General features: G+C 38.0%; 2 protein-coding genes and 1 long non-coding RNA gene across 4 annotated transcripts; 2 read left to right on the top strand and 1 right to left on the bottom strand.

Annotated features, from left to right (window-relative positions):
• The first annotated feature begins 1,822 nt into the window (after positions 1 to 1,822).
• On the top strand, positions 1,823 to 2,409 carry LOC110165883 (uncharacterized). The gene is made up of 2 exons (XR_008632412.1): positions 1,823 to 2,086; positions 2,189 to 2,409. It is a non-coding gene; the product is annotated as an uncharacterized LOC110165883 (long non-coding RNA).
• A 659-nt stretch (positions 2,410 to 3,068) lies between these two features.
• Positions 3,069 to 5,578, top strand: LOC110165944 (calcium and integrin-binding protein 1). The gene is made up of 7 exons (XM_020931144.2): positions 3,069 to 3,245; positions 3,496 to 3,530; positions 3,606 to 3,705; positions 4,180 to 4,333; positions 5,008 to 5,126; positions 5,207 to 5,295; positions 5,374 to 5,578. Exons 1-7 carry the CDS (start codon positions 3,195 to 3,197, stop codon positions 5,393 to 5,395), a joined length of 570 nt encoding a protein of 189 aa, XP_020786803.1. The 5' UTR covers positions 3,069 to 3,194; the 3' UTR covers positions 5,396 to 5,578.
• Positions 5,371 to 13,365, bottom strand: LOC110165956 (RCC1 domain-containing protein 1). 2 transcript variants are annotated; one of them, XM_020931154.2, is made up of 8 exons: positions 13,035 to 13,365; positions 11,604 to 11,819; positions 10,579 to 10,744; positions 9,165 to 9,286; positions 8,979 to 9,080; positions 7,414 to 7,584; positions 7,300 to 7,329; positions 5,371 to 5,846 (listed from the first exon to the last, which is right to left on the bottom strand). In XM_020931154.2, the coding sequence occupies exons 1-8, from the start codon at positions 13,246 to 13,248 to the stop codon at positions 5,680 to 5,682; spliced, it is 1,188 nt and encodes a 395-aa protein (XP_020786813.2). In that variant the 5' UTR covers positions 13,249 to 13,365; the 3' UTR covers positions 5,371 to 5,679. The 2 variants fall into 2 exon arrangements, with proteins under 2 accessions (XP_020786813.2, XP_055011555.1); XM_055155580.1 differs by lacking the exon at positions 7,300 to 7,329.
• Between the last annotated feature and the right edge of the window lie 518 nt (positions 13,366 to 13,883).

Raw genomic sequence — 13,883 nt, 5'->3', positions numbered from 1 at the left:
CCTGTTACAGCCCGAGACCAGTGCGAACCCCCACGAAACTTCACTGTTACTAATATAACTAATGATTCAGTCTCTCTCTCTTGGGACAAACCAGAATATGACGGAGGAGCTAAAATTACCGGATACATTGTAGAGCGAAAAGAGTTGCCTGATGGTTGCTGGCTGAAGTGTAATTTTACCAACCTCCTGGACACTTTCCTGGATGTCACTGGCCTTACGGAAGGGGAACAATATGATTTTAGGGTCATTGCAAGAAACGCCGCAGATCTCCTCAGTGCTCCCTCTGAAAACACTGGGCCTATTACCATACAGCATGATGTGGAGCCACCTAAAATTGTCATGGATGATAAATTTAGACAGGTGGTGGTCGTCAAATCCGGGGATCTCTTAAAAATAGACGCGGATATCTCTGGTCGCCCCAACCCCACAGTATCTTGGTTAAAAAATGGCAGAATTATTGGTTCTAAAGGAAGAGTTGAGATACATATATCCAAGACACATACATCTTTAGTTATCAGAGAATGCGTACGCAAAGACTCTGGACAGTATACTCTTAACTTACAAAATGTCGGTAGTACCACAACAAGGACAATCACATGTAAAGTTCTAGATCGGCCAGGCCCACCTGCGGGACCTCTGAAAGTTTCTGGTATTTCAGCCGAGAAATGCACATTGTCCTGGGAACCCCCTATGGAAGATGGAGGCGCTGAAATAATGCACTACATCGTTGAGAAGTGTGAAACTAGTCGTGTATCTTGGACCCTTGTTTATGATGACATGATGGCGACTACCTGCAAAATAACAAAGCTAGTTAAAGGCAATGAGTACTTGTTTAGAGTTAAAGCTGTGAATAAATATGGAGAAGGTGAGACATTGGAGAGCGACCCTGTAAAAGCCCTTGATCCTTACACAGTCCCCTCTGCTCCTACTGATGTTGAAGTCACAAGCGCAAGTGCAGATACTATGACTGTGTGCTGGAAGAGACCCGAGACGGACGGTGGGAGCCGTATTAGTGGCTATATCATTGAAAAGAGAGAGAAACTAGGCGTGCGATGGGTGCGTGTGAATAAAAAGCCTGTTTATGATCTTCGAGTCAAAGCTACTTGCCTGCATGAAGGATGTGAGTATGAATTCAGAGTTTTTGCAGAAAACACCGCTGGGCTAAGTGAACCAAGCGACCCGTGCCCTTTAACTATGGCAGAAGATCCTATGTTTCTACCTTCCCCACCTGCAAAACCTGTTATTGTTGATTCCACAAAGTCCTCTATTTCTCTCTCATGGAATAAACCTCTCTTTGATGGAGGTGCAGCAGTCACTGGGTACAGAGTTGAATTCAGGAAAACATCTGAAGAAGAATGGTCCACTGGGATTTACAACACTGATAAAACAGAACTGACTGTAACAGGACTCAGCAGTGGTGCAGAATATGTTTTTGTCGTAAGGTCCATAAACAGGATTGGCGTCAGTGAGCCCAGTCAAGAATCAGACCCTCAAGTAGCAATGGAGAGAGTGGAGGAACCCAAGTTTGACGTAGGACCTGAAATGCGCAAAACTCTGCTGGTTAAAGATGGTGCATCCTTCACTTTGACTGTGCCGTATTCTGGTAAACCTTTTCCGACTGTAACTTGGGAAAAAGCAGACGTAGACTTAAGAGTGCGTGGATTGATTAACACTACAAGTACAGTCACATCATTAACAGTCGATCGAGCCACACGAGATGATTCGGGCAAGTACACAGTCAAACTCCAAAATCTCGCTGGAAGTGCCTCATTGACTTTGAGTGTGAGAGTTTTAGATTCACCAGGGCCTCCAACTCGCATAGCAGTGAAGGATGTGACCAAGAATTCCTGTACTGTCGCATGGGACATACCAGAGAATGAAGGAGGGGCACCAGTAAAGAATTATTTTGTGGACATAAGGGACATCAGCAGAATGGGATGGACCAGGCTCACGGACAAATGCCACAGGCTGTCGTACCGAGTGTCAGACCTGGAAGAGGGCGGAATCTACTTCTTCAGAATCACTGCAGAAAATGAGTTTGGGATTGGAGTACCAGCGGAGACAAAGGAGGGAGTCAAATTAACAGGTAGCTAAGCTCTAGTAGAAATGCATTATGTGTAGCCTCATCCTACCTGACATTTACCTTTCATTTAAATGCATGCTTATGTTTTGTTCCTCTCTGTTGCAGATCCTACAGACTGGGAGACAAATGCAGGAGCATAAATGTTCAAAAGAAACAATGTGCTGATGATGATAATAATGGTTTTAATGTTTAAGAATAATCTTATGTTTCCTTTGCAAACTTTTATAGGCATAATAAGATAATATATTATAGAATTAATAACACCAATAATGTCATTTTGTAAACAAATTTGATTTGCTGGTTTTATTAAACTTTGTTTAATGCCAGTGTATTCTTTTCTCACCTGACATGACCTACATGAAGCACAATAACATAAGTAGTTCTAATGGAATCTTTATATAGGTGCAATCATTAAGAAAACAGCCATTAACTAATAATAATAATGCATCCGTTTGCAATAGTGCTTTTCCAGACACTCTAAGACACTTTACAGAGCATTATTCATTCACTCCACACTCAGTGGTGGTAAACTACTACTGCAGCCACATTTTCCCTGGGGCAAGCTGTTGAAAGTGAAACTGCCAATCTGTGCCATCACCACAATCTGTGCCTCACACCACCACTGTCTGTCACACACACAACACTTTCATATTAGGCAATGTGGGTGAAGTGCCTTGCCTAAGGACACAACGACAGTTTTTGTGACTGGCACCCCACTGTGGCACCGGATTTTCCCAGCTGTGTCCCATCTGACAGGATCAGGCTTTGACAAGCTGATATGGCCACAACTACTGCCTCTTGTATGGTATGAGCTTTTACGCTACATTTAAACACCAGTTTTAGTTTTTTTGGTCTATTAAATATATTTTATGTATTGTTGTTTTTTTTTGTCATTGTTAACTGTCAAATTTGTCATGCCAACAAAAGACTTAACACCAGTAAACCACGTGACCGCGCGGGAGGGGGGGCACCTGGCCAATAACCGAGTATCTGACACCGGAAGTAAGAAAAGCTTCACTTCGTTGAGTTGGGCTCATATAGATTTGTCCTCCCGAGAAGTTCAGGACGACAACCAACAAAGTAAACTACCTTTAAAAGTCATTATTTCACAATGGGCACAACGGCAAGTCAGCTCGGGAAGGATCTTTTGTCAGAATACCAGGTAAGTGTCCGAAACGCCGTGTTTTTGAGCTTTGGAGCCGTATGAAGTAGCTGGCGTAGTTGCACAAGTTATGACACCTTAGCTAGTGTGAAATAACATTAACTAACATGAACATGAAGAAACTATTACCTATTTAAAGTGTATGTCTATACGATAAACTTTCCAACTCGTTCGGTTACCTTCAATTTGTGTATACGATGGAAACAATGAAATATTAATGACGATAATGCGTTGTTTTTCTCTTCTTCAGGAGCTGACGTTTCTCACAAAGCAAGAAATCCTACTGTACGTTTTCATACACGTAATTTTTGGATTTGTGTGAATAAATTCGGTCTAACCCTCAGTTTTTGTTTTGTTTAGTGCTCACAAACGATTCACAGAGCTGCTAAACAGAGATGAGAAAGACGTTCCCAACATCAGAATACCCATGGACAGGATTCTGACTCTCCCAGAACTCAAGGTAATGTTATATGCTATTAAAGTGCCCATATTACACTATTTTCTGATCTTTTATAATGTTGTTTCCTCATCACAAACATACCTGGAGTTGTATTTTGTTTCATTCACATGTTTAACACACAAAATCTGCATATTTAGTCTGAGTTTTTCCTCTCAAACAGAAAATACAGTGGTTTTAAACTCCATACACCTTCAATAGAATCATTTGGATAATTTCAGCCCTGGAATTGCCCATTTCTACTGAACTAACAAGTAAAATGTGGCTGTTAACTCAAAAACTACAGCTTCATGGCATCACAAGGTGGAATTTTAAGCATTTTGAAGTTTGGAGACGTAAACAGACTAATAATAAACACAAACTCAAAATACGCAACTCCAGGTATATTTCTGAGGAAGTAACAACATTGTCTTGTCACTGTCTTAATGCTTGTAATTTCACACTAGTCCTAATATGTGACCTTTGTTCTTGTCACAGTCCAACCCTTTCAGGAAACGAATTTGTCATGTCTTTTCCACCTCTGAACACAAAGATGGAAGCCTTACATTTGAAGACTTTTTGGATCTTCTGAGTGCCTTCAGTGATTCAGCCACAATGGAAATCAAATCCCACTATGCATTCCGTATTTTTGGTGAGTTAATTATTGAACTATATCCTATGAAAGCCCTTAAAAACACAAGAAACTCAACCAGTGTTACTCTTTGATACTGTAGAATATGGTGTATTATTGCCCCCATAGTCTAAAAACAAAATGGTAACCCAAATTATAATTTTACTGACTGTAAACATGTACAAAATTTGCTATATTTATCTGTAATCGGTGCTTTTGTCATTACTAGAGGCATATGTGACATACATGTACTTGTATTAAATATTATACAAATATTTTGGGATTTTTTTACCGTATCAGCCTTAAATCTCCAGCATAGGTCAATATTTAGTTTTGGTCAATCGGCTGTCCTATTAATACACACAAAGCTTAATATTAAAACTCTAATATGAAGAGATAGCTGCAGAAAATGTGACTTCTCTTTTAGGTTTGTGGTACCGAATGGCTTGGGAGGAGTTTGCAGTAAATTTAAATAACATAATTTAGGGGAAATGATCTAAATCAGCCCAAAAATATCGGCAGAGCTTATTGGCCATTAGTTGCTCTGTGTTCTAAACAATTGGCCATGAAAAAAACATATTTCCTTCTAGATAATCAAGTCCAATCTAATCATATCTGTAATATCTCTAATGTGATTCGATTCTGGTACCATAGAGTCTGAGTAAACACATGAGAAACATCTGCTATTTTTCCAGACTTTGACGATGATGGGACCCTAGACTCTGATGACCTACAGAAGCTGGTAAACTGCCTGACCGGAGAAACCGATGATACGAGACTAACACCAGAAGAAATGAAACAGCTAATCACCAATGTAAGTTTAGTGACACACATTCTACACTATTAAAGCCCTTTTACGTTATCGTGAATCATAATTTTCCTTGTACGTTTCAGATTCTTGAAGAGTCTGACATCGACAAAGATGGAACAGTGAACCTCTCAGAATTTCAGCATGTCATTTCAAGATCGCCAGATTTTGTCAGGTAATATAAACATGGGAATTGGATGGTAATCATTTAGTACACACCCAGTTAATTTAAGACAAATATTCTTCTCCACAGTTCTTTCAAGATTGTCCTGTGAAAGCATCTCCTGAACTTCAACAAAAATGTTAGAAAAATTATATATTAGTGATTTCATATAATGTGTCTTAAATTATATACTAAATACTGTGGATCTTTTACCCTTAATGCTGCAATACACATTTTAAAACTTTTGTATTTTATGATATTTCTATTAAAAAAATAAACATGTCTTTTAAATCTATGTATCATGAATGATTTAAAGAGAACCTTATAAAAACACAAAGTACATGACACGTACAAACTGCTACTTCCTTGTATGCCGTGCAAAGTCCTGGTTTATTATCATAAGGGGCACTTCTGTGGTTCTTCCTGCTTAACCACAGCTGCAAATGTGTTCCACGCTCCACAGACTACATCAATAACACGCAGGTGGTGATCTTTAAAAAACTCTATACACTGAGGCTCATCTGAACTTAAAAGGTTCTTGTGTCCGAGTTGTCCGTACTCTCCTGTGAAAATACATGAAGAAGAAACATTACTTTTTGTAAATATAAAAAATTGCGGTGACACTTTTAGTTTAGGAACCACATATTCGCTAAGTAAGTGTTAACTGATATGCTAATTATCTGTTACTTAACTTGTAGTTGGTATTTATCAAACACTTATTAATGATAATGAAGATTTTAGTGTAAAAAATACACCCATAGACCCACGCTATTTTCTGATCTACGTTATAATGTTTTCTCATCAAAAACATGTCTGGAGGTGTGTTTTGTTTCACACGTTTAACACACAAAAGCTTATCTCAAACTTAACTTATCTCCAAAGAAGAAAACACTCTGTTCCACCTTATGATGTCATGTGGTAATACAGGAAGTGTTCCACTGTGTTTTTAAATTCCATGCACCTTCACTGGAATTAATTTGGATAATTTCAGCTCGGAAACTGCAAAGGTAAAGTTAGTTGTTAACTTGAAAACTGCCACTTCATGACATCACAAGGTGGAGCAGAGAACTAATAATACAGGATTACTCAAACGTGTGAATGAAAGAAAACACAACTCCAGATATATTTTTGATGAAGTAACAGCATTATAACTAATATGACTAAAAGGTAGCATTGTAGCACTCGAGACTGGTCTTGGTCTTGAGACCAACCTGGAGTCCGCTTTTTTATGGTCTTGGTCTCGTCTTTGACTCGAGTGCATTTGGACTCGGGCTTGTCTCAGTCTCGAAGGCACTTGGTCGCGGTCTTGTCTCGAGTGCGATCATATTTCATTAGGGCCGGTAAATGTGCAGAGGCTGCTAAATATCACTGCAAAACCTGTAAGATTATGTAACTTTAAATGTTATGAACTTGAAAAAACCCACTTGATTCACTTTGAAGTTGTTTTCTGTAAAGTGCCCGTGGAAGTGGGATTAAAGAAGGGGTTCGCAAACTGTGGGTGAGAGTACAAAAAAGGGGCACAGAGCGTTTCAGTGCAGTACAGTTTGCTTGGCTTATTTTAAGCTTGAATGAACATTAATCAGATCAAATGGAGATAGATTTATAAAAGCATTGATATATATGTGCCAAAAAAAACCTGTGAAATACAAATAAATGTAGAAAATGACAAAGATGGTCCTGATTTGGTCTCAATGGGCTGTAGTCTTGGTCTTGTCTCGGTCTTAATCTTTAAAAGTCTTGATTTTGTGTCGATCTCGGGATGCTGTGGTCTCGGTCTGGTCTTGGCCTTGATTAGTGCGGTCTTGACTACAACACTACTAAAAGCTCAAAGAGAATTTTGCATAACATAGGTTCTTTAATGGCTTAGTAATTGCAAAATACCACCTTACACAAAAATACATATTTTATAAATACTAACAAAGATTATTAATTAAGCACTTATTACACATTTAACTATTAATATGTGGTCACTAAACTAAAGTGTCACCAATTTTCCTTGCAGTATTAGAAACTTACCCCAACCCCAAGTATAAAGGTCCCCCTCAGCTAGAATGAGACAAATTGTTAGTACTCTTATTTATTTTTGGTACTATTAATTATTTTCCTTGTTATTACGTAAAGAGATCTCACCTGTAACTGCAGCCGTGTGTCTGGAGCCGCAGCTCACAGCCTCCACGTCACACTGAGGGTTCAGGTCGAGCAGAGCGGGGAAAGCCTGGATAGATATGAACACCTCTTTGTCGTCCTCTGTCTGCGTTGGTTCATCTCCTGGTTTTATGTTAGTATCTGGAGATTGTAAAGCTGTAAATTGCAAATTGTGGTGGTTATTCAAATCTTGTCTGTCACTGAATGATTAAATGATTGTTTTCTTTGACAGAACGCAGTATTTCTATTCAAAATGACAGGTTTAACTTAATCACATTAACTCAAAATCTTGATCTTAAAGGTGCACTGTGTAACTTTCCTGGTAAAGGGCCAGTCACTTGCTTGTCTCCATGGACTGTTATTATTTGCCTGGAATGTTCCACAGTATAGCATTAAGATTATCTGTCTTCATGGAGCCAAATTACAGGTCAAATCTGAGAAGTTTTTTTTAAATTATTATTATTTTGGACAAATAAAATCACCTGCAAATGAATAAAAGCAAGATGGATACGTTAAATGCCACAATGTCCCAAAGCAAAACTATGCAATTTCTTTGAATGCCAACAGGTAATGGAACCTCTGCCTGAAAGTTACACAGTGCACCTTTAACAGTGCTTCAAAAATAAGATTATTTAAGAATAAGAATATTGCTACAGCCTTTATTATAATCATGTTAAAATTCACCGAGAATCAATGGCATTTTAAAAATGCAGAAGTTGTGTAATGTATTATAAATAAATCAGAAGTGAATGTACTCATGAAAACGAAAAAGGAAAGAGAATCTGCAATGTAAGTCATTATTATCGAATAAAAATTTAGTACTCAACTCATTCACAGCCTTCTTTTACTACAAAATGTTCAGAGTCCAGTGTATTCATATTTTCACAGTACTTTCTTTGGACTAAAGTGTTTAGACAAAGATTTATGCAGATATTTTTCATGCTTATTTAGGCAGCTGGTTGGACCAAACAAAATAGCGGCCGCTGCTGGAGATTTATGGTCAATAGCTGATAAGACTCTTTTTCACTGACAAAATTTCAAAACATATTCATGATTTTTTCATGACCTAAAGTGAATTTTCCATGACTTTACGGCACCTTCATGTGTAGAATTATTTTTAGGGCTAAATATAAAATGTTAACCCTTTCCATTCACCTTATGATTTGGGATTATAGTTTTTTAACATTGAAAATACTGTCAGTGCATTTATTGACGTCTCTTTTAAACAAAAGGCGCATACTTTCAGAAATAATCATAATAGCCTAATGAGAACTTAACAGAACGCTATTGTTGCGTGAAAGAGATATTAAAATTTCATGACTTTTCCAAAACTTTTGGTGAATTTACAAAATTCCATGACTTTTCCAAGCCTGAAAAATGACATTTTTAATTTTCATGACTTTCCCAGGATTTCCATGACCATGGGAACCCTGTGATATGCAAAAAAGGGCAAATATTGGCTCAATATATTGGCCAACCGATGTATAAATCTGCCTTTCTCTATTCAAGATATTTACAGTATAGTGTGTGCTTTGTTTAAAATTGTCTACCTTTTTCATGGCTGTTTTGCTGCTGAACTTTTCTCACACCCCGCGAAGGAAGTCCAAGTTGTCCAATCTCATTCCAGCCCCACACATAAAGATCGTGAGTAGCTAAATAAAAGATAGACATAAAACAGATTGATGAATAGCTGACATAAAATATAACTCCATATAAACTCCATGTCAACAACTTACCGCTGATACAACAACAGTGCCACCCTCCAGCAGCTACACTTTTCATAGGCACTCCCCAGAGAGCCTCCACTGCTCTGGGCTCCTCCTCTGAAGTAAGACTGCCATGGCCCAGCTGACCATGACTGTAACACACAAGCACACACAAACACACACGCACAAACACAAAGACACTATCACATATCATCCTGCTACTCGGATAACCTATTGATACTTTGCAGCTCATGTCATCAACATTCACTGGTGGTGTGATGCCCTGTTTGAGGCTCTGTTACTCAAGTTAGACTTTAATCTGAGCTTTAATTTAACACAACCTGACCATAAAGAACTACCTTTTGCTGGAACTACAACAAGTCAGCTGTTTTGTGCTGTTAAATAAGTCCCTCTAACACAGGATGACCAGAATTTAAAATAAAATACTGGGACATTCCTGGTTTTTTGGTGGTTGGTAATAATAAAACTGTGAAACGAGTGTGTAATTAAGGAGAATTGTTCTGCATTCAGCCCATTGATGACTAAGATATAAGTCAGTATAGATATATTTTCTTTGTGTTTTGGTCATTTTTAAGCAGCTTTTTTGTATTTTACCTAAAGAAATGATAATTTATGCCACTCTTTTCTGTTGGCATGTACCAAATTGATTTAAAAAAGGGACACCTGGGAGATTTCTTGTATAAAACTGGGACAAATCACTGGTTTTGGATAAATCAACTGGGACAGTGGAAACAGGACTCAAAACTGGGACCGTCCCGGGTGTTGTCAGAGTTTTCAGCTTGTGCAAGAAAGGGTGGAAGTAAAAGGCTGGAGACCAACTGGATGTCTTAAGCAGGAGAAGTTTATTTACCATCAATAATACGGCCAGCGGGGGACTTGAAAATTCAACATAGTATGATTTCAAAAGTGAACATGGTATGCTATTTGAGTGTTCAAGTCCCTGGACTCTGCTTCCAAAGGAGGAGGTTTATAAAGCAAGTGTGGTGAGACTATAAATGCCAGTAGACACCGGTTAGACAGCTATGCCACAAATTAGATAATGGTATGCAGATGATATGCCAAGGGAAGATCATGTTGTAAATATAGCTTTTGTGAGTCAATGTTAACCGTACGTGGAAGATAAATTACTTAAATTCTCTAACACTGGGTAAATACAGACGTCTGGTCACCGTACTCTCACATTTTTGTTGAAAATCACCTAAACAAGACCATGAACATTTGCATTGATTACAGGCTGTTTAGATTCATTATGTATTTTTTCTTGAGTTTTCAGACAAACTAAAAACGTTTTTGGTAGTTATTGCTAATGTGTGCATTGTGTCGCCATGGTAACTGATGAACTTTATGCCATAGAAATACACAGAAATACACCCCCAGCTTGATGTCACTGCAAAGTATCAATAGAATGACAGAGGGAATGTACCTGCCCTGTCCCCATGTGTACACAGCTCCAGTGGCACTCAGAAGAATCACGTGCTCTGGGCCCACGGCGAGGCTCTTGGCTTGAAGATGTGGAGATATGGGGCGATAGAACGGTGGCTTTAGGGCGATGTAACCTCCTGGGACTAAAGGGAGCTTCGTACAAGAGTCTGGAAATGTAATTACACAAGTTAACATAATCAAAAATAAAATCTGGATGTGTAAATGAAACAATCTGAGGCCCTTGTTTTGCATACTGCGTATTTGTTAAGAGTACAGGTTCGTTTTGACTTTAAAGGCTTTAAAGGCTTGCTGTTAACATGAAAATTAAAAAAGCTATTACAAAGTTAGGGTGACCAGATTTTCAAAATAAAAAACTGGGACATCCCTGGTTTGAATAAAATTGTGAAATGAGTGCATAATTAAGGACAATTGTTATGCACTCAGCACTAATGTGAGTCAGTATAGTCACATTTTCTTTGAGTTTTGGTCATTTTTCAGCAGCTTTTTTGTATTTTACCTAAGCAAATGACAATTTATGCCTCTCTTTACTGTTGACAGGGATTAGATTGGTTAAAAATAGGGATACCTGGGACATTTCTTGTATAAAACTGGGACAAATCATGAGTTTCGGATATATCTGCTGGGACAGGGGACACAGGGCTCAAAACTGGGACTGTCCTGGGTAAATATGGTCACCTTAGACAAAGTAGAACAAAGCATTTGGAGCGTTGGAGATGTAGAAGGACTATTAATAAAAAGTTACTCAAACATGTATAAATGAAACATAACACAACTCGAGTTCTGTTTTTGAGGAGGTAACAACATTATAACATGGCTTAAACATGGCTTACAGCTCACAACAGTCGATTGTGCGTAATCATTTTGTGTTTAATTTGAACTCTGGATATGTTTCTGATTCTAACAAACCAAATAAACCTATTACTACTATTCCTACCTTCTGCACCAGCTACAAATATGCCAAATACACAGTACATTCATTGAGTATACCTGTGAATAGCCACTTACCAGGTGTTTCTAAAGAAGGTCTCACATCCATGCTCCACACTGGACCATTCTCGTTCTTCTCAAAATCCCACACCTCAACTCTGTCCTGGAAAGCGAGCGTAAACTGGGACTCGTTGTTTGTAGCATCTTTGCATCCACGGCTCTGCTCAACAAAACCACAGCACTTATTGGAGCTGCCGAGTCCTCTGAACCCATCCAGAAAGACACCACTATCATCTGGAAAACAACAATGAAAAGAGTGATGTGAAAGACTTTTTGGTTTTGAGTTTGTCACCTGCTTGTTTCTACGGATATGTCATTGCTCTGCCTGGAATGTTCCACAGTATGACATTAGACAGCTCTACTTTACATTTATTCAATTACAGAGGGGTTATAGCTCAAAAAATACCTAGAAAAACAGGCATTCTGGTCACCTTTCCACAGATCTGACCTGTAACTTGGTCCGATTTGGTCTCCATGAAGACAGAAATTTTTAATCACGTACTGTGAAACATTACAGACAAAGCAATAACATCACCATGGAGAAAAGGATTTGAGGGATCCTCTACAGCAGGGGTGTCAAACTCAGATTCACAGAGGGCCAAAATTAAAAACTGGGACCGTGGGCCAAACATATACTTATCACAAATATTTATTGAAAAAATTCATCAGCATCTGCATGTTTTCTCTTCTTTCGAGATATGTAATGTTAAACCTTTACATATTAAAATAAATGTTTAATAATGGTTGTGCGTAAACATTGAATTATTGAATAATAACCAAACTGTAAATACATAATGTCTCTATAACCTATTTGTAGCTGGCGGGCCAGCTCTAATACATATTTGATATGATCTCGCGGGCCAAATATAATTATAATGTGGGCCAAATTTGGTCCCCGGGCCTGAGTTTGACATGTCTGCTCTATAAGAAAAGTTATACATTGCATCTTTAACATGAATTTTTGAAATCAGATCTCATTTTTTAAAACACCAAATCCCTTTCTTTCTAGTTTTTATGCATTATATTTTCTTTCTTTCTTTTTATTTTTTTACATATTAACCCTGAACCAACACAAAAATCAGAACAGAAGCAGAGTAGTGCAAAAAGCGGTCACTCATGTTGCCCAAAAACAGATCTAGCTTCATAACAACAGTTAGTTTTTACATTTTTAGTATTTTTGTAACCACAATTATTTTGATTATGCATAATTTCAATAGGTAAAAACACTCCCACTCTCACTTTCTTAGCCTTGGTCATTTCTCTTTCTGATTATAGTACAGTAAAAGAGTACAGCCGTATAGTATAGTAAAAAAGAACCAATCTTTTGAGCGGCTCTTTGAAATGAATGAATGCAAAAGATTCGGATCCCATGAAAGAGCCGAAAGTCCCATTACTACATGAAAGGCAATAACTCAGACATAACTTAGTAACAACCCAAGGAAGTTTTACCCTCTAGTAGAGACAATCTTCGACTCCAGCTTGCTCGGATTTGCTGTAATTCCGATGATGCATTACGTCCACAAACGCATTTCTTCACACTTGTATTTATTAACGTGGGGCAGATGATTTTCAGCTCGTTTACAGCATCAGTTTTGTCTATAGCACTCTGTTCATGCGCAACGATCTGTGCAAATCCGTTGAAGCCAAAGCCGAACCAACGCATTGAAAATAATAATAATAAAAAGAATAATTAAATGCTGTAAAGGTTAAATGAGGTCCTGTTGTGACCCCAAACTATCTGGCTTCTTGCACGAGTTTGCACCTTCTACCTCTCGCGCTGTTTTGCTCTGTCACGTGATCCAAAAATCGTCTACGGAGGTTGCCAGATTGGACGATATTCACGGTTTTCAGTTTTTTTTTTTTTTTTTAAATCTATGCAACTGGCAGCTTGCTATATTTATGTTTAGGGTGACCAGACGTCCCTATTTACCCGGGACAGTCTGTTTTGTGTCCCCTGTCCCAGCAGATTTATACAAAACCAGTCCCAATTTTATACAATTATACAAATGTCCCAGGTGTCCCTATTTTTTTAAATTTATATATATATATTTTTTAATCTAAACCAGAACTAAACTAAGATTAAACCAAGAAAGACTACATCAGGTCTAAACCAGGACTAAAACAAGACAATCACAATGAATTTTTGACTAATCTGATACCTGTCACCAGTAAATAGGAGCATAAATTGTCATTTGTTTTGCCAAAAATACAGCCTGCAATGACCATAAAGAAAAATAAATAAATAAAAATGCAACAACAGAAGACCCTCAGATTATGACTGACACGAGAATGCACAAT

This window comes from Boleophthalmus pectinirostris, unplaced genomic scaffold (genome assembly GCF_026225935.1).
Source record: "Boleophthalmus pectinirostris isolate CB_2022bp ecotype Guang Dong unplaced genomic scaffold, ASM2622593v1 HiC_scaffold_2, whole genome shotgun sequence".
NCBI classification, from domain to species: domain Eukaryota; kingdom Metazoa; phylum Chordata; class Actinopteri; order Gobiiformes; family Gobiidae; genus Boleophthalmus; species Boleophthalmus pectinirostris.
This window is presented reverse-complemented; position numbering and strand designations above follow the sequence as displayed.

Bases quoted from the DNA above. Each gene is read 5' to 3' on its own strand.
- LOC110165944 (XM_020931144.2), top strand. From the start codon at position 3,195: ATGGGCACAACGGCAAGTCAGCTCGGGAAGGATCTTTTGTCAGAATAC. The intron at 3,246-3,495 runs GTAAGTGTCCGA...TCTCTTCTTCAG, and splicing joins ATCTTTTGTCAGAATACCAG to GAGCTGACGTTTCTCACAAA. The intron at 3,531-3,605 runs GTACGTTTTCAT...TGTTTTGTTTAG, and splicing joins ACAAAGCAAGAAATCCTACT to TGCTCACAAACGATTCACAG.
- LOC110165956 (XM_020931154.2), bottom strand. From the start codon at position 13,248: ATGCGTTGGTTCGGCTTTGGCTTCAACGGATTTGCACAGATCGTTGCG. The intron at 7,330-7,413 runs GTGAGATCTCTT...GTCTCATTCTAG, and splicing joins ACACACGGCTGCAGTTACAG to CTGAGGGGGACCTTTATACT. The intron at 5,847-7,299 runs GTAAGTTTCTAA...GTATTTTCACAG, and splicing joins CCTTTATACTTGGGGTTGGG to GAGAGTACGGACAACTCGGA.